We start from the raw sequence: 26,173 nt of genomic DNA on the forward strand, positions 1-26,173 counted from the left end.
GGCAGTATATTATTAGTATGCTTTCAGTATCTGTGAGGTATGTCTCCAAAGCAGCAATTAATCAGTACAGTTGCAGTATATTTGTGGTACATTTGCAGTATGGTTGTGGTATGCTTGCATGCAGGTGTAAAAGTTAATACATATTTTTCTGTAAAGTTGAACACTATTTGTTTTAAATTTGCATTGTGTGTGTGCATATATAGATATAGATATATATATACACATGGATTCATGTGAATGCATTGTTATTTTTCGGATATTAAAAGCTGAAGATTGCCACTGCAAATTGTTTTTACTTTTCTCAGTTTTTCTTATTTATTAATGCTAGCATTTGCCCTAAAACTTTCATGGTGTGCATGTTAACAGCACATATTCAGTATATTTTCAGTACATGTTGATACTTTGAAAAGGGAAGTACGTTTTCAGTACTTGGAGGTATATTTTTGGTATCTTTTCAGCATAGTTTCAGCACGGTTCCAATTTGGTACATTTTCAGTACGTACCTTAAATGTGCTGCAAACGTACCAAAATTGTACCTCCTGCAGTACAAAATAAGTATACTGCATTTGGGTAAGGGAAGTGTGTTTTAGAGATTCAGATTATGAAATGTGTGCAAGGATTTCTGATGATAAAGAAACAAACGCGTTTGGTAAAGAGCTGCTTGATATGTGTTCTATGTTTGGTTGTATTATAATGAATGGCTTACGGCAATTTGATTGTGATGATTCTTTAACTTTTGTGTCTACATCAGGTGGTAGTACCATTGACTACTTCATTATTTCTATTGCTATTTGTACTTCAGATTTTATTCGCTCGTTACGTGTCATGTCTTCTGTTAATTCGTCACATTTTCCTGTTTCATTAGTGTTGAGTTGCCTAAACAATATTGATTTTTCTGACAAAGTTCAGACAAGCAAACCAAAATGGATTTCTAAAATGTGCTGGGACCAGTCTAAAGATCAGAGCTTCTTGGAAACTTGGTATAGAGATGATTTACATGATTTGTGTGAACAAGCTTTTATTGTTGTAGACTATGATGTAGATGAAGCATTGAAATTGTTTACTGATGCATTGTTGTCAGCGAGTGAGTGTATGAGAAAGAGGGTTTTGGTAGGAGGCGGACAGCAGCGTAGGCCTGCGTTATGGTTTGACGATGATTGTCAAACGGCGAAGACTGTTGCACGGCAACGCTTGACTGATTATAGACTTAGTAAATCAGATACAGACCGCGAACTTTATGTACAAGCACGGAAACAGTATAAGACGTTAACCAAAACAAAGAAAATAAGCTATAGCCGTAATAAAGCTTTACATCTGGCTTCTTTGGGAAAAGATGGGAAATTATTTTGGAAGGAAGTAAAGCAGTTATCGGGAAGAAAAAAGTCAGGGATTTCTAAGGAGGTTACTGATGCACAGTGGTTTGAACATTTTCAGCAGCTATTTAATGTTGACGTTGTAAGGCAAGCGGAGAGAGAGGGAGAGGGTGGGCAGGCTGGTGCAAGGGAAGTAACCGATGATATATGTGCCGACTTGAATGCAGTAATTACAGAATCTGAGGTTTTAGAAGCCATTAGAAATTTGAAACAAGAAGGGCAAAGCCCATACGACTCACATGCTTTACACATTTTTCCTACCAAAATACATGTGACCTTGACCCAAGGTCAAGGTCATCCAAGGTCATGCAACACAAAGCTGTTAATTCAAGACATAGGAAGTACAATGGTGCTTATTGGCTCTTTCTACCATGAGATATGATCACTTTTAGTGGTTCACTACCTTATTTTGGTCACATTTCATAAGGGTCAAAGTGACCTTGACCTTGATCATATGTGACCAAATGTGTCTCATGATGAAAGCATAACATATGCCCCACATAATTTTTAAGTTTGAAACAGTTATCTTCCATAGTTCAGGGTCAAGGTCACTTCAAAATATGTATACAATCCAACTTTGAAGAGCTCCTGTGACCTTGACCTTGAAGCAAGGTAAACCAAACTGGTATCAAAAGATGGGGCTTACTTTGCCCTATATATCATATTTAGGTGAGGTATTGAATCTCAAAAACTTCAGAGAAAATGTGAAAAATGTGAAAAATAGCTGTTTTTTAGGCAACATTTATGGCCCCTGCGACCTTGACCTTGAAGCAAGGTCAAGATGCTATGTATGTTTTTTGGGGCCTTGTCATCATACACCATCTTGCCAAATTTGGTACTGATAGACTGAATAGTGTCCAAGAAATATCCAACGTTAAAGTTTTCCGGACGGACGGACGGACGACTCGGGTGAGTACATAGACTCACTTTTGCTTCGCATGTGAGTCAAAAAGGAAAAGCATGTGGTAGCGACGAAGTCCTAGCAGAAATGTTAAAGTTAGTTGCTGATACTGCTGTCCACTTCCTCACAAAATTATTTAATATCCTGTTTGACCAGGGCATTTATCCGGATGAATGGGCAAAAGCTATTATTGTTCCAATCTTACGACTCACATGCTTGACCTTGACCTTTACATGACCTTGACCTTCAGGGTCAAGGTCAAATAACTAAACCTAGCAATGACATCATACACTAAGAACTGCTTTACACATTTTTCCTACCAAAATACATGTGACCTTGACCCAAGGTCAAGGTCATCCAAGGTCATGCAACACAAAGCTGTTAATTCAAGACATAGGAAGTACAATGGTGCTTATTGGCTCTTTCTACCATGAGATATGGTCACTTTTAGTGGTTCACTACCTTATTTTGGTCACATTTCATAAGGGTCAAAGTGACCTTGACCTTGATCATATGTGACCAAATGTGTCTCATGATGAAAGCATAACATGTGCCCCACATAATTTTTAAGTTTGAAACAGTTATCTTCCATAGTTCAGGGTCAAGGTCACTTCAAAATATGTATACAATCCAACTTTGAAGAGCTCCTGTGACCTTGACCTTGAAGCAAGGTAAACCAAACTGGTATCAAAAGATGGGGCTTACCTTGCCCTATATATCATATATAGGTGAGGTATTCAATCTCAAAAACTTCAGAGAAAATGGGGAAAATGTGAAAAATAGCTGTTTTTTAGACAACATTTATGGCCCCTGCGACCTTGACCTTGAAGCAAGGTCAAGATGCTATGTATGTTTTTTGGGGCCTTGTCATCATACACCATCTTGCCAAATTTGGTACTGATAGACTGAATAGTGTCCAAGAAATATCCAACGTTAAAGTTTTCCCGGCCGGCCGGCCGGACGGCCGGACGTCCGGCCGGCCGGACGACTCGGGTGAGTACATAGACTCACTTTTGCTTCGCATGTGAGTCAAAAAGGGTGATCCCAAGTTAACTGCGAATTATCGCGGGGTTTCATTACTTAGTTTAGTCAGTAAATGTTATACTTTTGTTTTGAATAAGAGATTAGTGAAATGGACGGAAGAACATAAAAAACTAACAGAATCTCAGGCTGGTTTTAGAAGTGGTTATTCCACCGTGGATCATATCTTTACATTAAAGGCTGTTGTTGATAAATGTTTTGCAAAGAGAGGATGTAAATTATATGTATGTTTTGTGGATCTACGCCAGGCATTTGATTCTGTTCAAAGAGAACCACTGTTTGACAGTTTGATGCAGTATGGTATGAATGGAAAATTTATGAAAGCAATAGTTGCCATTTATCAAAATGTTTTGTCATGTGTGAGGATTGAAGACAGAATGACTGATTTTTTTGAGTGTCCAGTTGGGGTCCGTCAAGGTTGTATTTTAAGTCCACAAATTTTTTCCCTTTTTATAAACGAGATAGCTAACTCTGTGGAAAACGGTGGAATGCATGGCATTCAGTTTTTGCCCGGCCTTGTCGAATTATTTATTTTACTTTTTGCGGATGACCTAGCTCTCCTCTCTGACACAGCACTGGGATTACAAAGGCAGATTAATGTTTTAAACGATGCATGTAAAAGACTGTACCTAAACATTAACATTGATAAAACCAAATGTATGGTATTTAGAAAAGGGGGGTTTTTGGGTAAGAATGAAAAATGGTATTTGAATGGAAAATTGCTTGATGTTGTTAATGAATATAATTATTTAGGTTTTGTGTTTACTACAAAAATGAGTTTGAAAAGGGGAGTTGATTTTTTAGCGGTGAAAGGGAGGCGAGCATGCATTGACTGTATTAGACACGTTAGAAAACTGAATGATATCTCCAAAAGTTGTTTTTTCAAAATTTTCGATTCCCAGGTGCAATCCATATTAATGTACTCTTCCAAAATGTGGGGTCTCCAAAGATTAGACAATATAGAAAAGGTTCACACACTTGCATGCAAAAGGTTCTTAAGTGTTCCTCTTAAAGTATCCAACAAGTTTGTGTATGGAGAACTGGGACGCTACCCTCTGTACATCAACAGTGCAGTAAGGTGCATAAAATATTGGCTGAAGCTGTTGACACTAGATATATCCAGAATTCCCAGACAGGCATACTTAATGTTAAAAAACCTGGACGAGCGAGGTAAAACATGCTGGGCAACACATGTAAAGAATACATTGTTTAGCACGGGGTTTGGATATGTTTGGTTGCAACAAGGGGTGGGGTGTGAAAAAACATTTATTTCTTTATTTAAACAGAGAATGGCTGATATGTATTTGCAGGAATGGAATGGTTCCATTATAAGTAATGACATTTATCAAAACTACCGATTATTCAAAACAGTTTTTGAAAGTGAGAAGTACTTTGATTTCATTGACAAAAAATGTTTCCGCGATTGTTTGACCAAATTGCGTCTGGGTGTGTTGCCTATTGGAGCTTCGTGTTTTAGAAGAACATTTGGAAGGGACAGGAATATTTTATGCAAGCTCTGTGATGTTGTGGAAGACGAAAAGCACTTTGTATTTGATTGTCCATTGTATGCAAACGCCAGGGCTAAGTTTCTAAATACAAGATATAACTCATTAAATTTTGTGAATATTCTCCGCAACGGCTCATCATCTGATATTCGTAGATTAAGCATTTACTTGTTTATTGCTCTAAAAACTCGCCTGGAGTTTACTGAAAACATAGCTCAAGACGACTGATTGTGACTGTATTACTTTACCGTGTACGTTTAGTTTTGTATCTTTGTTGCTTTGCCGCTGTATGTGTTTAGTTTTGTATCTTCGTGTTGCTTTGCCGCTGTATGTACTTTTGACTTGTATTTTTGTTTGTAACGACCCTATTCTAGGGGCTAGAGGCCTGAAGAATAAATGATGTTCTTGTTCTTCTTGTTCTTGTTCTCTCTGCGAGCGAGCGTGCATGAGTGTGCATGTGTGTGAGTGCAATCTTTTGCTTACGTTTACAATTATTCTTTGTACATGTTCAAAGGACAGGTTGGAAGATTAGGCTAAGCCTAAAACAGGTTTATCCTTTTGTAAAAACTCTCTCTCTCTCTCTCTCTCTCTCTCTCTCTCTCTCTCTCTCTCTCTCTCTCTCTCTCTCTCTCTCTCTCCAGGTGTGTAACCTACCTGTGATGGCCTGGACGGCCACACGCAGGTATCCCTTGACGTCCCCTTTGTCGTTGACGATGGCCACACGGTGCACCAGTGGCACGGGGTAGTACAGGTTGCTCAGATACACAAACGCTCTGAAATATGGATAACACAAAGTTGTGGCTATATCTGCAATCCCTTTATAAAAATATCCATGAATTTCAATTATCTCACATAAATATGAATGACAAAGTGTTAACATTCCTTAACTCACTAACAATTTCATCTCTGAGGTTAAACTAAAACTACAGCCACATGTCAATATCAATCTTTAATTTGGATGACTCCCTAAAATGCTAATCACACTGGTGATTCATTCCACTGACCTTCCCACAAGCCTGAACCAGGGGAAGCGATCGTAGAAAGGATCGCCGCCTGTCATAGTGTCGATGGTGGGTTCGGGCGAGGTGGGCGACAATTCAGCCTCATTGTGGTACATCTCTCTCATCAGCTCCAGGCGCTGTCTGTAATCGTAAACATTGGTTTATTCAAAACGAGTATCTTCAAAACACAAACTCCCAAGAGTATCAAGTTTGCCTTGAATATTTGTGTTTAGGCACAACAACAAAAATAGTCTGTTTACGGTAATTAACCCGACCGACCCTATTTTTTTCGCGCGACCCTAGACTTTTTTTTGGCATTTGGGGAAAAAAAAAAAAAAAAAAACAACTTAAAAATATGGTTTTTGGGGAAAAAAAAAAAAAAAAAAAAAAAATCCCGACCTACCGACCCTATTTTTTTGGCCTATGTTAGCGTAAACAGACCTATTTTTTTTTTGGCCTTAAAGTGTTGAGAATGTGGATGACTGGAAAGTAATATCATATTGATGTACTTGAAGAATAGTGTAAATATGGTTTGCACAATCAAAAAACAAGAAAGGTAAGGTTGTTGGAACGTTTGTTATTGACAAAACAATACATTCACAGATATTTCGACCCAACGGTCTTTTAAGTGAACAGACAAACAAATATTCACACACAAAATATCTGTGGATGTATTGTTTTGTCAATAACAAACGTTCCAACAACCTACCTTTCTTGTTTTTTGATTCTGAATTTTGGAACGTTGGCAGTCTCTTTGTTTTTGGATATGGTTTGCACAGATAAGGTTATTACAGTATTTACTTCCTTATGATCACAATTATTTGTGTGTTTGAGAATAAAACAATTGAAAATGTACAGACTAATAGATTAGTTCTATTTCCATTTGTGTGTGAAATCTAAGACTTATAACTGGCAGGAAGAATAGATCTTTAAATGAGTTACTTGTCTGCTCTTATTTGAGATTGGCGCAAATTTCACACAACTGCGCTGCAACAGTAAAGTACACTAGGTATGACATTATACTACAAAGGTGTAAGCAGTGTTCACACAAATAAGAGTACCAAGCAGCAGTTCATAATTCACATGACTTAATTTGTAAATAGAGTTTACATCAGCTCAAGCTGACACGTCTCTCACCCGAGTAAAGACAGCACAATACAATTATCATACAAAAGATATCTGCAGACAAAAAGTACCTCAGTGCAAGTAAGTGTTAATGTAAAACTGTTAAGCTTGTCCTTAATTGGCCTAAGTCGACTACGTAAAGTATACTTCGCACAGCTGGACGCACAATGCTTCAACACTAAGTTTTTGGTCAAAAGACTTTGCAAAGTCTTCGCTAAGTCAACTTCAGGCTCATTTAAGGAAGGGCTAAGTTACAAGGACAGAACACAATAACAACTGCATGTATACAAAAGAAAATGCAGCTTAAAATTTGTTTGTTTGTTTGTTTATTTGTTGCTTAACGTCCAGCCGACTACGCAGAGCCATATCAGGACGAGGAAGGGGGGGATGAAGGGGGCCACTTGTCAAGCGATTCCTGTTTACAAATGCACTAACCCATTACTTGTGTCCCAGCAGGCTTTAGTAAAACTAAATTAATACCTACTGGAAGATTACCAGTTTCCAGTATGTTAAAATAGGCTTAACCTATCTACTGCTGGACTTACATCAGAACACTAACAGATTAAACTATACATGAATCGCGAGACAAGCGGCAAGAGAAGAGATTTTTGGAAAAAATACAGGTGAATGAGCAAGAAGGCAGAAAAAAGAAAAGAATTCATGAAGAAAAAGAGAGCATGACAGGAAAGAGGAACCAAAAATCTACCTAACAGCAAACTAGAAAGCTCCTGCGGTTCCAAAAACAGGAGGGGCCTTTAATTTCATAACCGCAGTGCCCCACTGCGGGAGCAGCTTAAAAAAAAGAAAGGTTTATGTGATAAAAACAACAACAACAACAACACTATATCAGACGCAGCACTCAGATGGTGCACTTTCACACTTTGAACAGCAGATGTGATTTAGAAAAACATGTGAGTGAAAGTTGCTTGAAGGTAGAGAACACTACTAAAAAGAGGTAAGAAGTAAAATATTCTGCCAATATATTACAGCCAATGTAACATCAAAAACAACAACAAACATTCTAAAGAAAATCATAGCTGATTATCACAATAAAAGATTAATTAGATCGATGTACACAAAATAATTGTAATATATTGTAATACTGACAATATAAAGAAATAAAATCAAACAAAATTGGTGAATAAAAATGTACTTTGACAACAAAATTGCATACAAATGCAAAGCTGTTACTGTAAAACCTGCGAGCAAAGGACGCTCTTGGGGAGCCTTGCCACTGTCCTTTGTAGCAAGGTGTCCTTTCTTATGAATATGAATGCGCCAACATTTTTTTGGAGAAAAAAAACACCCAACAGTCACCGATTCTTTTTTGCCACAAAGTTTTGAAGCCCTCAAGTTTTTTTTGTTTTTTTTGTTTTTGTTCAAAGAAAAGGAGAGAGAGAGAGAGAGAGAGAGAGAGGGGTGCAATCGGTTTCTTATCTGAAGCAATGGGCCATTCACTGGAAGATTCTTTGATCGAGCTGTTGAAAACCACTCGAAAAGTTCTTCGTTCAACTCGTCATAGGTTGTTTTTCTTCTCTTAACACATTTTGCCGTCGATCTGGCACCGGAGTCCCACTGACTGAGAATTTGTGTTCGATCAGCTTTTATGTTGGAAATTTGAGTTTTTCCTCAATTCAGCTCATCAGCAACTTTTCGAACGGTCTTTATGACATTGACTCTCTCTTCTAAAGTCAAATATTTTCGTTTTGGCATGATGAGACGAAGACGAAGGATGAAACAAAGATGCATCACAGTACAGAAAGTAGAAACCTGAAATGTTTGTGAGTTCACGGCATCGACCAATGAGCGTGCACCATACAAAAATCAACTTCTTTCAAGTGCTGTCATTGGCTTACAAAATAAGCTTCACACCGCCAGCGAGATTGTATTTGCAGAACCAAGATCTGCTAAAAGCTGTCTGCTTCAAGGGTTTGTCCGTTGTTGACAAGTAACGAACCCAATCGGGACCAATAAAGGGTGTCCGCATCAGCGCCTTGAGGTGTTCGCTCTTTTAAGGTGTTTTTGAGAGTAAAATACATCCGTCCTCACTTGAATTGTCCGTTATGCTAAGGTGTCCGCCGAAATAAGGGTCCGCTAGATGCAGGTTTTACTGTACTGTAACTTACATTAAGTCACCCCCCCTTAATGTAATCTGCGTATATTCAACAAAGTCATATATTTATATATATCCCATGGCCTCCCTTCTTTGTCTCTGTAAATGTACTCTAGGTATATTTCTTGTATTTCCATTGTTCTCTTGTTACATCTATGATGTAACTATTGCACTCTTATAACACATAAAATAGAGGATAAATAAGGGTGCACGAAATACATCATAGCTGGCTCTACTTTCTGTCGTCCTTGACATTCCAAAATGCACATGTACCTATAGACCGGATGTGCAAGGGGTAACCACGCTTTTGAGAACTTGCGCGAGAGTCGTTCAGTGTTATAGCTGAGTTTTAGTCTCGACTTGCCGAGACTATCATCGTAGCGTCATAGATTTCATGACGTCTGTCGTCCATAGCATCATTTTAAGGGGATGTAATCTGTTATGTTTCCTTCTATTCGCTGTTCTATTTCTCTCTTGTGATCAACATGACAGGCCGTATGTGTTGGAGTGTGTGTGCTCGTGCTCTCATCTAAAACAAAAGTCAAACTAGCAATCGTTAAAAACCCAGTCCGTCCGACCAGCACTGCTATGTTCAGACTATACTCATGTGAAGTTACAGCGTGCCCGGTACACACGCCCTTATCGGTACATCATCGACTACGAGTGTTCTCTGGACAAGCTGTTTAATGCATTTTGCGAGTATTTCTAGCTCTTCTGCGTTGCAGTAGGCCCTATAGATGATGAAGGTGTCCAAGATCTCAGGAGATGTGTGTGTAACCACAAGGTATTCAGTCAAATCCGTGTAAGAGGCTTTTGCACCGACTTGACATAGATCAACAGACGTGCCTTTAGAATAAGGTATGTGCAGAGGTGCCTCATCTGAACAGACAACTAAAGCTTGATGTTTCCGTCACACTTTGTCTTTTAGATCTTCATGGGATATACAGGTTACAACACTCGTGATTTTTTTATATGGCTTGTATTTCAGTCAAGACCCAGCAGGAAGTCACACTTTGTCTTTTAGATCTTCATGGGATATACAGGTTACAACACTCGTGATTTTTTATATGGCTTGTATTTCAGTCAAGACCCAGCGGGAATATCAAAGGGACTCACTCGCCAGAGGCTCATGAGTCCCTTGATATTCATCCGCTGGGTCTTGACTGAAATACAAGCCATATAAAAAACCACTTGTGTTGTATAAAATGACTCAAATAAAAGCAGAAAGAGCTAACTTGTCTAAGGAACAAAAGCAAAACAATTACACAAACTTCACTCTCTTTTAACAGTTTTGTCTGCTAGACGACAGAAACTTAAATAACAACAACAAAAATGCCATTGACTTCAACAAAACAACTCACAGAAGTCATAAGTGACAACACAAAAGCTTCATGTCTTCCATGAAATCAAAGATTCATAAGATGTGAGCTTATAGCACCTCTGAATTTGATTAACAAAATCCACTGAAAGCAAACTAAATTCGTCTGTCTTTCACGTGACATTGAAACAAAGAAACAAAATCATGAGACCTATGAAAGCACCACTGAGTTCAAATGATTAAATGCACTGAAAGAAATCAAAATCAGACATCAGGAAAGCTCCTTGGATTCAAAGAAGAGAACAACCTGGCAGAACAACACAAAATCCAGATAATGAGTCTGTGACAGAAGAGCAATTTGAACAAAATCCACTCAGAGAAAAAAAATGCTGTGAATCTCAGGACAACATGAACTTCTGTGGCACAACAAAGCATTGACAATGAAAATTTGAGGCAGAACAAAATAGCAGTCAAATAAAAAATCCATTGCAATGAAATAAATTTGAACAATTTAAACGGCACATCCAGAAAACTGATCAGATTCAGCAGAAAATAAATGTCCAAGGATGTACAACAACGAAAGCAGATGACAATCAATGTCAGGGCAACTGTGAGTCGGAACAAAATCTACTCCAAGAAAACCATATTATGGATCGACAAAGCTAAGTGCACCATATTATTCAGAAGAACAAAATCTTCAACTGGAGTACAACCAAGTGGGCAGATATGACACAAACATCAAGAGAGCAGCAGTGACTGAACACAATCCACTGCAAGAAAACTAAATCCACATCAAGAAAGCTTCCATTCATAAGGACAAAAACTTCCACGGCACTAAAACACAGGAAGCAGAAGACAAAAACATCAAGAGCAGTTTGAACAAAATCCAATGCAAAAAAATAAAATCCACATAAAAAAAGCTGCTTCAATTCAAAAGAACGAAAACGTCCACGGCAGTACAACAAAGGAATCGCCTGATTATCAGACAAGGAACTTGAGTAAACAACGGAACAGCAGTCTGAACAAAATCACACATCAAAAAAGCAACACCCACTGAGAGAAAACTAAATCCACTGGGGAAAAAAACACATCTCCATCGATTCAGAAGAACAACACAACTTCCACAACTGTCCAACAACACAAGCAGATATAATCATACAAAACACTTTGGGAAGCAGAAAATGGAACAGCAGGGTGAGAGAGAACGAAATCCACTGCAAGAAACCTGGCCAAAGCGCGCATCAAGAAAGTTTGCTCCAGAGGAACAAGAACTTCACAGTGGTACAACACAGCAAGCAGAGGACAACGACCATCAAGTGTGGCAGAGAAGGGAAGAACAGGCTGAGAGAAAACGAAACCCACTGCAAGAAAACAAAATCCACTGCTTGAAAACAAAAGCGTACATCAAAAAATGTTGCTCGCTAATGATTCACAGGAACACTTCCACAGGGGTACAACACAGCAGGCAGAGGACAATGACCACCAAGTGGCAGAGAAAGAACGAAATCCACTGCAAGAAAACAAAAGCGCACATCAAGAAACGTTGCTCCAGAGGAACAAGAACTTCACAGTGGTACAACACAGCAAGAAGACAACAAACGACGATCAAGTGGCAGAGAAGGGAAGAGCAGTCTGACCTGTTTGGCAGCAGGTTTCTGAAATTGAACACGTTTTGCTGGCCGCAGGCCGAGAGGCAGTGAAAAATGTTTTGCTTGGCCTCGGGGGTGTCCGGGGAGAGGTCCTCATTGTACACGGTTCGCATGAGTTCCAACCGATGCCTACAGGTTTAGCGATCAGAGCAGCGTGCGATACAAATACAAGACATGCAACCCTTAGTTCATTTACTGTGACAATGTTGACCGTACATAATCCAACTCCTTTCCACCCTCAACTCACTCACTGACCCCCTCTTTTTCATTTCCTTGGGTAAATTAATGAATATTGATTTCTTGCCCTGCTGTGTATTTTGCTAATGTCCTCCTGCATTTGTCATAACCGTTTTGTTGATTGTGCATCTTTTGTTCAACTTCAACCCCCCCCCCCTCCCCCCCTCCACTGCCCCTATTGTCAGGAAGACAAACAAAAATTTGAATACAGGCCACATAACATACATTTCTAAAACTGCAGTTTGTTCTTTGCTGTTAAACTTACAAAACATATAGTATATTCACAAGGGTTTTTGTGCCTAATTGCAAAAGCTTTTCAAAACCATTTCAAGTGTTTTTGTTTTTCTCAAGAAAATTAACAAGCTGAATCTGTTGCTGTTTGTAAAATCAACATAACCACAAAAAGCAAGTTAAATTAATATTACTACATTTCTGACAAAAAAAAGGAAAATTCCATGTGAAAGCAGAACTGGCTGATAAACTAAAAATAATTGTAACAATTTACTAAACATTCAAACGCAAAGCCTTATCAATCATTTTCAATAACTAATGTGCACGAAAATAATACCACAGACAAAACCAGTAACACCCCTAGCCCTCACAAAACATCATGCAAACATTACTCTAGCACTTTTCTCTGTGACCATGCTTTTTGTCAAATCATTCACTCTCCCATTCTCACCAAGACCTTAAACCCGGACAAAGGTTGGAACTCATGCTTCGTCAAAACAATGCCCAAAACCAAATCAAAACTTGCAGAGAATGCACCAGGGAAGGGTAATATAAACAGATAACAGGGTAACTCAAAGAAAAACCTTCCATGTATGCAAGCAATGAAAGGTTTTGTTTCTCATCTTTATACGTTAGTCCGACATTCCAAACGTGCAAAACAGTGTTCTGGGCATAAGTTCCAAACTTTGCCCTTTCAGAAACCTTGACCAAAAGAAAAAAAATAATAGAAAGAAAAGAAATCATAGGGAAACAAAGACACGCATCTCAGACCGAGATTTGAAACAATCAGTGAAAATGAATTTAAGGACAGTGCACATTCAGTGTCAAAAAGAATTAGAAAAATAGTTCACCAGTTCTGACACACACACAGTTGAATTAAAAATGACTAAACAGACTGAACATTACAAATTCTAATAACAAAACCGATTCATCTTCCACCCGATTCAACTTCTAATAAAAATAATGTTCGCACCATGGTCACAACATAATTCATTGATACTAAAGCCACAAATACTAGCTACATTTTGTTATCAAAATGTTTAAATAAATATCTATCAAAGAAGTATCAATTCTCTATAACATGTTAGCACATACTCTTCAACAAAATAAACATGTTCAGAAAGAAATAACAAACATGCACAGTTTCTGTAAGATGCACTTGCTAAAAACTCCCAAGCTAAAGGGGCATCCAGTATGTTCAAACAAAAGGTTGCAAAGATCCGAGTACGTGCGTTCATGCAAATGTGCGTACACTTGTGTTGTTCCTTTTGTTGCTGGGGCCATTGTCATTTACTGAGAGGGGTGGAGAAAGTGTGCGTAAAAGCTCCCCCCTCACACCCACCCTCTTAACTTAAATACAGTAGACCCCCCCCCCCCCCCCCCCCGCTTTAAGACACCTGATTTAAGACTCCTTCCCTTTTAAGACACTGGTTTTTTTCAGATTTTCTGTTCATAACCTCTGTCAATGTACCCACATTTTAAGACTCCCTCCCTTTTACGACTTAATTTTCTCAGGTTTTTTTAGGTCTTAAAAAGGGGGATTCCACTGTGGTAAACTTGTCTCACAGCAAAAACACAGAAAACCACCTGCACACACACAGAGTCAACAACTCCAGCACAAAACTCAACAACACCCTCTTAGCTACCATGATGACAACATCAACAAACACACACCTGAGTTTCTCCAGCGACCAATGGTGAGTGGCTCCGTTCTTGGTGTCCTGAACTTCCACGGCCACCACAGTGCGGGGGAAAGGTCGGGGCATCTCTTCGCGAGTTCTCTGCATTGAGTCGGAGGGCAGAAGTTCAGGGGGCAGAGGTGAGTAGAGGGTATCCGTCAGCAGTATAAACTGGAACTGAACCTGTTGGCAGAATGAAAAACAAATAAAGGTTAACTCATTGTCTCCCAGGTACGGATATATCCGCATCCACTCTTATGGCTCTATCCAACCAGGTACAGATATATCCACTCAGACTGTTAGCTTCAGTCGCTTCCTGTAACGTCCATCTACACAGTTACTACACAGTTACTACACAGTTACTACAATTCTGAGTGACCTGCTGCTGCACAGCTGGTCTCGGCTAAAAAAAAACTTGGTCAACATAGGTGGGGTAGAAAGTGTTATGTTATTTGAACGTTTAATTCCAGACAAAACCAAACATGCTGTTCATCTGTTTTAGATTTCTGTTTGGAAAAATGTTCTTATTATTGAAACAATAGTAAATTATGTGCCTATAGTTAATCCTTATGTATTAGTGGAGTGCCTGCTTCGATACACCCAGGAAACTTACTCATTTACTAGCCTTCCGTGATTATTGTCAAGATAGGTGACTCAGAAATTGGAGTCTTTTTAAAACATGCCAAAATTAAACTCTTTGGGTACAGTGGAATCAAACTTTTGTGAACTTACACTGCCCTGATATAAGTAAGCTTACTGTAAATACAATTACCTTCTTGTTCAGTTCCACACTAATGGCATTGGCCTCTTTGAGGAAGATGGCATTTCCCCACAGGTCATCCTGAAATGCACACAATACAAACAATATATATACAAATCTGAACAATTAACCCTTACACTGGTGCAATTCTGTAACACATGTCACATAGCCACTGGTGAATTAACAGAGAGAAAAATAAAGAAAAACGGTCATATAGGTTTTCGCATCCATAGGAGGTAATCGGAACCGACCAAACAAACTGAGCCAGTAGCGCGACATATGTCGCGACAACCAGCCTAAGGGTTACAATTCCACTGAACAATGAAAAACTGGATATTTCTCAAGAAAACAGAAATAACAGAAATATTCCACTGAATTTAAGCTGAACAGAGTTCGCTCATTAATAAACAAAAAGAAATCAAACAAAATCTTCCACCGAATTTAACCAGAAATTAATTGTTTGCTTACATTCATTTCACTGAAGAAGGGCGTGGCCCGAAAGTCTTTGGAACTTGGTGTTTACTGTGTTTTTTTCTAATTAACCTACAGAACAGAGTTTGCTTGTTTGGATTTCTTGTTGTTAACCCGAGTAAACCAAGCAAAGTCATCTCAGGGAAGTAACTTGTTATGTCATCACGCTTATATATTTATTATTCCTTTGCATTGGTCTTCTACTTCCCACAGATTTAGTTTCTATGCACCTTGCCTCCCTAAAACCTTTCAGCATTCATCTAAGTCTACTCCCTCACCCAGTTTCAATTCATGCTACCAATATAAAGTTCCTTTACAGAATTCTAATCCTTTATATTCCTGCAAATTCACACAAATAGGAACGCAAAACAAAATATTAAATTGTGAAAGCAAAGTGACTTACCCATCAGAATAGAAAAGGATCTCACCTAATGCCTTCGCACACACACACAAACATTTGTCACAAATTAAAATGTTTAAGGAATACCAAACAGCGGTACAGTACAGAGGGGACCGTACCCTTAGGGAGGTGAACTGGTGATGCTTCCACTTGCGGAAAGCCCAGGCGGCAACCTCATACTCTCTCTCTGTCCATTTTACTTCTGTCAACAAAAAACACAAAAATGTCCATCATCAGCAAACTTTGAAATCTTTCCTTTTCTCAAACAGAAAAATATATATCACAATGTTGAGGTTTCAAAGTCTACCACTATGACAGTCCTCATCCTCAGCACCCAGCATAACACACTCCCCCCCCCCCCCCCCTCCTCCTCCCCCCCCCCCTCCTCCTCCCCCCCCCTCCTCCTCCCCCCCCCCATGCACGCACACACACACAAACACACACCCTAGCCATCTTGGAATTACCTCCTGTTCAAAACGGTCGACAACGCGATTCGTTTTTACCAAAGACAAGACAAAATCAACAGCACACATGTTTTGTTTAACCACAAAGAAACATTTTCACCACAACGAAGAAGTTAAAGTGGCAGACTTGTACTGACCCTCCTCCTCCTCCTCCTCATCGTCCATGAAGTTTGTGGTAGCCACGCTCGAGATCATGGAGTGACGCTCCACTTGTTCCTGCAGAGTCTGGATACGATTCTCATAGTCCTGGGCACCAAAAAAGTAAACATACAAAATAATTAAACAAGCAACAACAACAAGGTATCAGAGCTGTGACATAGTAAACATACAAAATAATTAAACAAGCAACAACAACAAGGTATCAGAGCTGTGACATAAAAAAAAAAGAAAAGGACATTTTTCAATTACGCAGTTTCAAATCTTTGCTGCTTATCAAACACAGAATGCTGAACACACATACTAAGGCTGAAGTTTGCTTTTTCCTGATTTTTGTTTTTTGTATTTTTGAGTCAAGGACATTTAAACCTATCTGTGGTAAATATGTGAATAATCCTTTCAGATGAAACAAAAAATGTATCAATTGGACATTGGATTTCCCTTATTTGAGCCATGTGACGTCAGAGGCCTACAAAACTTCATATTTGGGCGTTTCAGGTTGACCGAAACTTTAAAGGAACTACAAAACACACGTCATGTGTCCGATTGCATGTGTGTGTGCTGTTCAATGTCAAAACAACAACAAAGTCAGTACATGACGTGTGTTTTGTAGTTCCTTTGAAGTTTCGGTCAACCTGAAACGCCCAAATATGAAGCTTATGTGTTTGATTGCATACGTGTGTGTGTGCTCGTTCGACAATCGTCAAAACAACAACAAAGTCAGTACCTGAAAGGAATTCGATCGATACATAAATGTTATTTGCGTTTTTGACCAAAATATGACATTTTACACAGATCTCGACAGTCATTGTTCACCTCGACTGCTATCGCGGTCTCGGAGACTGTCTCGGAGACTGTCTCGATCTGTGTAAAATGTCATATTTTGGTCAAAAACGCAAATAACGTATAATGTTTGAGACATAAGACCATTTTATTATTTTCTTTAGGACATTTGTAGTGGATGAAGCCGTGTATAGATATAAAACATGCCTGGCGTTGTTGCTCAAACAGCAGATCAGCTTCTTCCTTCTCCTTGCGATACTGTTCCTCCAGATTCATCAGTCTGCACAAACAAGCGTTAAAGATGTCAGCTATCTTCAATAGTATGCACATGACCTTCATTCTTCAACAACAAAATTACTTCCTATTATTATTCTGCACTTTTTACTCTCCAGGTCACCTATGGTGAAAGTTTTGCATGCCACACACTCTTTTAAAATTGATCCTGCATTTTTAGGCAGCATGGCACCATCTTGGAGATGGACATTTTAGTGGTGAGATTGTGTCCGTCAATCAACAAAATTTGCAGGCAGCCGTGTAAATCTTAAAACAGTGCTCAAAACACAGTCAACTTTGATTATGTTTACTGAAGCTTACATATATGTCTTTGAATGTTAACAGGCAGGTGAAGATTACTGTCACACACAAAAATCCTTGTTAATGTATTGCCTTTCTGGATCTGATCTGGATCTGGATGCCCACTGGGTGTAGTTCGTGGGGATTTTGTCACAGGAGCCGACTTTGGCTATTACATGACGGGTGGTGTGCGCATTGCCATTTAAATCGAAGAGACCTCTTTATATGTCTGGTAGTAGATCTTTTATGGCCAATAATTACAAAGTTGTTATTGTAAATGTTGAGCTGACCTTTGCTCCATTTCCTTCCTGAGGTCAATGCCTTGTTTCTCCAGCAGTTCCAGCTGGGCGAAGGTCCAGTCCACAGGCTCAGCTGAGAAACACAGAATTAATAACATGAATATTTCCCTTTCAGGAAACAAAATCAATACAGTGGAACGCCCCTTCTAAGACCCCCAATTTAAGACTTCCTCCATTTTACTTTTAAGACCCTGTTTTCTTTAATTTTGTGTTCATAACCTTTGTAAATGTACTACCATTTTAAGACTCCCTCCTTTTTTCGAATTTCTCAGATTGTTAGGATCTTAAAGGGAAGGTTCCACTGTACTACCAAGTGAAGTCTGATTTAACATTATTATGATCAAAGGTTATCACTCCACTGTACTACCAAGTGAAGTCTGATTTAACATTCTTATGATCAAAGGTTATCACTCCACTGTACTGCCAAGTGAAGTCTGATTTAACATTATTATGATCACAGGTTATCACTCCACTGTACTACCAAGTGAAGTCTGATTTAACATTATTATGATCAAAGGTTATCACTCCACTGTACTGCCAAGTGAAGTCTGATTTAACATCTTTATGATCAAAGGTTATCACTCCACTGTACTACCAAGTGAAGTCTGATTTAACATTATGATGATCAAAGGTTATCACTCCACTGTACTACCAAGTGAAGTCTGATTTAACATTCTTATGATCAAAGGTTATCACTCCACTGTACTGCCAAGTGAAGTCTGATTTAACATTACTATGATCAAAGGTTATCACTCCACTGTACTACCAAGTGAAGTCTGATTTAACATTCTTATGATCAAAGGTTATCACTCCACTGTACTACCAAGTGAAGTCTGATTTAACATTATAATGATCAAAGGTTATCACTCCACTGTACTGCCAAGTGAAGTCTGATTTAACATTACTATGATCAAAGGTTATCACTCCACTGTACTGCCAAGTGAAGTCTGATTTAACATTATGATGATCAAAGGTTATCACTCCACTGTACTACCAAGTGAAGTCTGATTTAACATTATGATGATCAAAGGTTATCACTCCACTGTACTGCCAAGTGATGTCTGATTTAACATTATAATGATCAAAGGTTATCACTCCACTGTACTACCAAGTGAAGTCTGATTTAACATTATAATGATCAAAGGTTATCACTCCACTGTACTGCCAAGTGAAGTCTGATTTAACATTCTTATGATCAAAGGTTATCACTCCACTGTACTGCCAAGTGAAGTCTGATTTAACATTATAATGATCAAAGGTTATCACTCCACTGTACTACCAAGTGAAGTCTGATTTAACATTCTTATGATCAAAGGTTATCACTCCACTGAAGAGGAGGTTCCACTGTACTACCAAGTGAAGTCTGATTTAACATTATTATGATCAAAGGTTATCACTCCACTGTACTGCCAAGTGAAGTCTGATTTAACATCTTTATGATCAAAGGTTATACAAGATACAAGATACAAGAAATTTTATTGTCCTCATCAATACAAGGAAATTTGGCATGTGTGTGGCAAGACATAATACACTGAAACATAGACATTTACAAAGCAACAACTGAAGTTCAATATCAACACACCCTTACGCACACATACCCACTACTTCAGACACACAGGCTACATGTGCCCCTCGGACGTACGCAACCCACAATTCACCCAGCCATACAACTCCACATGCACTTACTCATTCATGCAGCACTCTAGCGCCCGGCCATGCACAACTCACACACTGGAACCCTCGTACGGCTACTTATGACACCCGCACAAACATTACAGCCTCAAACATCATACTAGATCTACAACTAACAAGCATACATCCACTATCAAACACCGAATACATCATCACACATTACATCATAACATATTGCATTATAACACACGCACAAACATTACAACATCAAACATCGTACTATAATCTACTTCACTCCACTGAAGAGGAGGTTCCACTGTACTACCAAGTGAAGTCTGATTTAACATTATTATGATCAAAGGTTATCACTCCACTGAAGAGGAGGTTCCACTGTACTACCAAGTGAAGTCTGATTTAACATTATTATGATCAAAGGTTATCACTCCACTGAAGAGGAGGTTCCACTGTACTACCAAGTGAAGTCTGATTTAACATTATTATGATCAAAGGTTATCACTCCACTGAAGAGGAGGTTCCACTGTACTACCAAGTGAAGTCTGATTTAACATTATTATGATCAAAGGTTATCACTCCCCTGAAGAGGAGGTTCCACTGTACTACCAAGTGAAGTCTGATTTAACATTATTATGATCACAGGTTATCACTCCACTGTACTACCAAGTGAAGTCTGATTTAACATTATTATGATCAAAGGTTATCACTCCACTGTACTGCCAAGTGAAGTCTGATTTAACATTATTATGATCAAAGGTTATCACTCCACTGTACAACCAAGTGAAGTCTGATTTAACATTCTTATGATCAAAGGTTATCACTCCACTGAAGAGGAGGTTCCACTGTACTACCAAGTGAAGTCTGATTTAACATTCTTATGATCAAAGGTTATCACTCCACTGTACTACCCAGTGAAGTCTGATTTAACATTATTATGATCACAGGTTATCACTCCACTGAAGAGGAGGTTCCACTGTACTACCAAGTGAAGTCTGATTTAACATTATTATGATCAAAGGTTATCACTCCACCGTACAACCAAGTGAAGTCTGATTTAACATTATTATGATCACAGGTTATCACTCCACTGAAGAGGAGGTTCCACTGTACTACCAAGTGAAGTCTGATTTAACATTCTTATGATCAAAGGTTATCACTCCACTGTACTGCCAAGTGAAGTCTGATTTAACATTATTATGATCACAGGTTATCACTCCACTGTACTACCAAGTGAAGTCTGATTTAACATTACTATGATCAAAGGTTATCACTCCACTGTACTACCAAGTGAAGTCTGATTTAACATTATTATGATCAAAGGTTATCACTCCACTGTACTGCCAAGTGACGTCTGATTTAACATTATTATGATCAAAGGTTATCACTCCACTGTACTACCAAGTGAAGTCTGATTTAACATTATTATGATCACAGGTTATCACTCCACTGTACTACCAAGTGAAGTCTGATTTAACATTATTATGATCAAAGGTTATCACTCCACTGTACTACCAAGTGAAGTCTGATTTAACATTATTATGATCACAGGTTATCACTCCACTGTACTACCAAGTGAAGTCTGATTTAACATTCTTATGATCAAAGGTTATCACTCCACTGTACTACCAAGTGAAGTCTGATTTAACATTACTATGATCAAAGGTTATCACTCCACTGTACTGCCAAGTGAAGTCTGATTTAACATTACTATGATCAAAGGTTATCACTCCACTGTACAACCAAGTGAATTCTGATTTAACATTATTATGATCAAAGGTTATCACCAAGTGAAGTCTGATTTAACATTCTTATGATCAAAGGTTATCACTCCACTGTACTACCAAGTGAAGTCTGATTTAACATTCTTATGATCAAAGGTTATCACTCCACTGTACTACCAAGTGAAGTCTGATTTAACATTATAATGATCAAAGGTTATCACTCCACTGTACTACCAAGTGAAGTCTGATTTAACATTATAATGATCAAAGGTTATCACTCCACTGTACTGCCAAGTGAAGTCTGATTTAACATTATTATGATCAAAGGTTATCACTCCACTGTACTACCAAGTGAAGTCTGATTTAACATTACTATGATCAAAGGTTATCACTCCACTGTACTGCCAAGTGAAGTCTGATTTAACATTACTATGATCAAAGGTTATCACTCCACTGTACTGCCAAGTGAAGTCTGATTTAACATTATGATGATCAAAGGTTATCACCAAGTGAAGTCTGATTTAACATTATTATGATCAAAGGTTATCACTCCACTGTACTACCAAGTGAAGTCTGATTTAACATTATTAAGATCAAAGGTTATCACTCCACTGTACTACCAAGTGAAGTCTGATTTAACATTACTATGATCACAGGTTATCACTCCACTGTACTACCAAGTGAAGTCTGATTTAACATTATTATGATCACAGGTTATCACTCCACTGTACTACCAAGTGAAGTCTGATTTAACATTATTATGATCACAGGTTATCACTCCACTGTACTACCAAGTGAAGTCTGATTTAACATTATTATGATCACAGGTTATCACTCCACTGTACTACCCAGTGAAGTCTGATTTAACATTATTATGATCACAGGTTATCACTCCACTGTACTACCAAGTGAAGTCTGATTTAACATTACTATGATCAAAGGTTATCACTCCACTGTACTACCAAGTGAAGTCTGATTTAACATTATTATGATCACAGGTTATCACTCCACTGTACTACCAAGTGAAGTCTGATTTAACATTATTATGATCAAAGGTTATCACTCCACTGTACTACCAAGTGAAGTCTGATTTAACATTACTATGATCACAGGTTATCACTCCACTGTACTACCAAGTGAAGTCTGATTTAACATTATAATGATCAAAGGTTATCACTCCACTGTACTACCAAGTGAAGTCTGATTTAACATTATAATGATCAAAGGTTATCACTCCACTGTACTACCAAGTGAAGTCTGATTTAACATTATAATGATCAAAGGTTATCACTCCACTGAAGAGGAGGTTCCACTGTACTACCAAGTGAAGTCTGATTTAACATTATAATGATCAAAGGTTATCACTCCACTGTACTACCAAGTGAAGTCTGATTTAACATTATAATGATCAAAGGTTATCACTCCACTGTACTACCAAGTGAAGTCTGATTTAACATTATAATGATCAAAGGTTATCACTCCACTGTACTGCCAAGTGAAGTCTGATTTAACATTATTATGATCAAAGGTTATCACTCCACTGTACTACCAAGTGAAGTCTGATTTAACATTATTATGATCACAGGTTATCACTCCACTGAAGAGGAGGTTCCACTGTGCTACCAAGTGAAGTCTGATTTAACATTATTATGATCAAAGGTTATCACTCCACTGTACTACCAAGTGAAGTCTGATTTAACATTATTATGATCACAGGTTATCACTCCACTGAAGAGGAGGTTCCACTGTGCTACCAAGTGAAGTCTGATTTAACATTATTATGATCAAAGGTTATCACTCCACTGTACTGCCAAGTGAAGTCTGATTTAACATTATTATGATCAAAGGTTATCACTCCCCTGAAGAGGAGGTTCCACTGTACTACCAAGTGAAGTCTGATTTAACATTATTATGATCACAGGTTATCACTCCACTGTACTACCAAGTGAAGTCTGATTTAACATTATTATGATCACAGGTTATCACTCCACTGTACTACCAAGTGAAGTCTGATTTAACATTACTATGATCACAGGTTATCACTCCACTGTACTACCAAGTGAAGTCTGATTTAACATTATTATGATCACAGGTTATCACTCCACTGTACTACCAAGTGAAGTCTGATTTAACATTATTATGATCACAGGTTATCACTCCACTGTACTACCAAGTGAAGTCTGATTTAACATTATTATGATCACAGGTTATCACTCCACTGTACTACCAAGTGAAGTCTGATTTAACATTATTATGATCACAGGTTATCACTCCACTGTACTACCAAGTGAAGTCTGATTTAACATTATTATGATCACAGGTTATCACTCCACTGTACTACCAAGTGAAGTCTGATTTAACATTATTATGATCACAGGTTATCACTCCACTGTACTACCAAGTGAAGTCTGATTTAACATTATTATGATCACAGGTTATCACTCCACTGAAGAGGAGGTTCCACTGTACTACCAAGTGAAGTCTGATTTAACATTCTTATGATCAAAGGTTATCACTCCACTGTACTACCCAGTGAAGTCTGATTTAACATTATTATGATCACAGGTTATCACTCCACTGTACTACCAAGTGAAGTCTGATTTAACATTATTATGATCACAGGTTATCACTCCACTGTACTACCAAGTGAAGTCTGATTTAACATTATTATGATCAAAGGTTATCACTCCACTGTACTACCAAGTGAAGTCTGATTTAACATTATAATGATCAAAGGTTATCACTCCACTGTACTACCAAGTGAAGTCTGATTTAACATTATAATGATCAAAGGTTATCACTCCACTGTACTACCAAGTGAAGTCTGATTTAACATTCTTATGATCAAAGGTTATCACTCCACTGTACTACCAAGTGAAGTCTGATTTAACATTATTATGATCAAAGGTTATCACTCCACTGTACTACCAAGTGAAGTCTGATTTAACATTATAATGATCAAAGGTTATCACTCCACTGTACTGCCAAGTGAAGTCTGATTTAACATTATTATGATCAAAGGTTATCACTCCACTGTACTACCAAGTGAAGTCTGATTTAACATTATTATGATCAAAGGTTATCATTCCACTAAAGGCTTTCTTTCTGTTTTATGATTTGTGCAGGACTGTGCATTGCTGATGTTTGTTGTTGTTTTGTTTAATTGTTTTCCCAAGTGAGGACTTTATGTGCTGTCGATAGATTGCAAAATACGTGTGAATTTCTCATTCAAGACAATAAAGAATTCAACATCCATCAATTGAATATCACTGACCTGATAACAAATCAGAAAGTTAACAAAACGGTTGAGTATATCAAAGTCAAACGCCTATCCTTAACTGGGCAAAGTCGACAGCACAAAGTATACTTTGCGAAGTTTTTGCACTGAGATTTGACTGAGTTTTCTATAGACTTTGTAGTCCACTTCGGGCTCAGTTAAGGATAGGCTGTAGACTAAGCTACTCAGCTCAAATGTTTCTTCAGAAATGTTCTTCACACAGACATAACTACTCCCAGTAGAACTACACTTACTTGACAAGTTGTCGGTAGATTCCAGCATCTGAGCTCTGCTGAGTCGCGCTGTTAACAACAAACAAAAGAAAATGAATCATTCCAAAAAGCAAAAGCAGAACACTTTCACTCAGGCATCTAAGAATTTAAGTCATGACAATTCACTAAAACACCACAAAACAAGAGGCGAAGCCTTCAAGGCTCACGTAAGAAATCGACAAACAGTAACACAAACTCAATCACTCCGTCACACATACACACACACACAGTAAGCATAGGTGACACTGTGCAAGAAAGAGAGACACTAGATCTAGATCTGTCTGTCTGCATGTAGCCTACTTACAGGGACACGACTGCCAACTAGTCTCGGCCCGCTCAAAATAACAATGACCGAGACTTTCAGTAATTCCTTCGCGTGACGTCTAACCCTCTTACGTCATAATGTGACGTCTTCAAATGACGAAATGTTAAAGTTTCTACCACAGACATACACACGCACAAACACACGCACAAACGCACAGACAGACAAAGTTACGATCGCATAGGCTACACTTACGTGAGCCAAAAATAACATGATGTATGCGTTCATCCGATGTAAAAGACAGGTAAGTGCACACACACATGCAGTCTCAAGCAACCTTGATATTGTTGAAAAAGCTAAATAAAGCAACTAAAATTAAAGCTAAACTTCTTCAAGGTTTAACTTTATTTTTTAAAGGTTTTTCATTCTGGCGTTACTGTATTATATGTTTCGTAGATTAGCAAGGACTAGTTGTACAACAGGACCATACGGACCCAATGCAACCATCCTCGTGTCATAAAGTAGTGGAGTTCGATTTCAACCCAAGCAACACAAATGCTCCACAAACATCACAAACCTTGCTGAGGGTGGTTGAAGCGGAACACATGGTGTTTGCCAAGGATGACGCGAGACCCAGTTTTCATGATGGTCGGTTCCGTGACCTGTCGGCCGTTCACGTAGCATAGAGCGTCATCACACGGCACCAGCAGCACATTACCTGCAGACAGCACACAAGGGGAATCAAGCATCAAGGATATAAAATCAACAGAAATAAATTTAACAGTGACTTTCTTGTGTGTTATACCATTCTCACCACTGAGCCTTAGATAATACGTTTAGCTTTCTAAATCAGTGTAAAATCAAAGCAGGTGATTGTAAAATTCCCAAGTGAGCTTAGCATGATGTCTGCAGAAA

General features: G+C 38.4%; 1 protein-coding gene across 6 annotated transcripts in view; it reads right to left on the reverse strand.

Annotated features, from left to right (window-relative positions):
* Positions 1-26,173, reverse strand: part of LOC138978818 (kinesin-like protein unc-104) — a 110,758-nt gene that overhangs the window by 45,240 nt on the left and 39,345 nt on the right. For 5 of the 6 annotated variants that reach the window (XR_011459818.1, XM_070351603.1, XM_070351600.1 and 2 more), the window contains 11 exons: positions 25,836-25,976; positions 24,979-25,026; positions 18,071-18,152; positions 17,415-17,487; positions 16,406-16,514; positions 15,924-16,006; positions 14,946-15,014; positions 14,169-14,356; positions 12,015-12,155; positions 5,825-5,962; positions 5,475-5,593 (listed from right to left, as the gene is read on the reverse strand). Coding sequence is in view for 5 of the 6 variants with exons in the window: in XM_070351603.1 (XP_070207704.1) it covers positions 5,475-5,593; positions 5,825-5,962; positions 12,015-12,155; positions 14,169-14,356; positions 14,946-15,014; positions 15,924-16,006; positions 16,406-16,514; positions 17,415-17,487; positions 18,071-18,152; positions 24,979-25,026; positions 25,836-25,976 (1,191 nt within the window). In the remaining variant the exon portion in view is untranslated. The remainder of the gene's footprint in view (positions 1-5,474; positions 5,594-5,824; positions 5,963-12,014; positions 12,156-14,168; positions 14,357-14,945; positions 15,015-15,923; positions 16,007-16,405; positions 16,515-17,414; positions 17,488-18,070; positions 18,153-24,978; positions 25,027-25,835; positions 25,977-26,173) is intronic. The other variant, XM_070351604.1, reaches the window with a different exon arrangement.

This window comes from Littorina saxatilis, linkage group LG10 (genome assembly GCF_037325665.1).
Source record: "Littorina saxatilis isolate snail1 linkage group LG10, US_GU_Lsax_2.0, whole genome shotgun sequence".
Classification (NCBI taxonomy): domain Eukaryota; kingdom Metazoa; phylum Mollusca; class Gastropoda; order Littorinimorpha; family Littorinidae; genus Littorina; species Littorina saxatilis.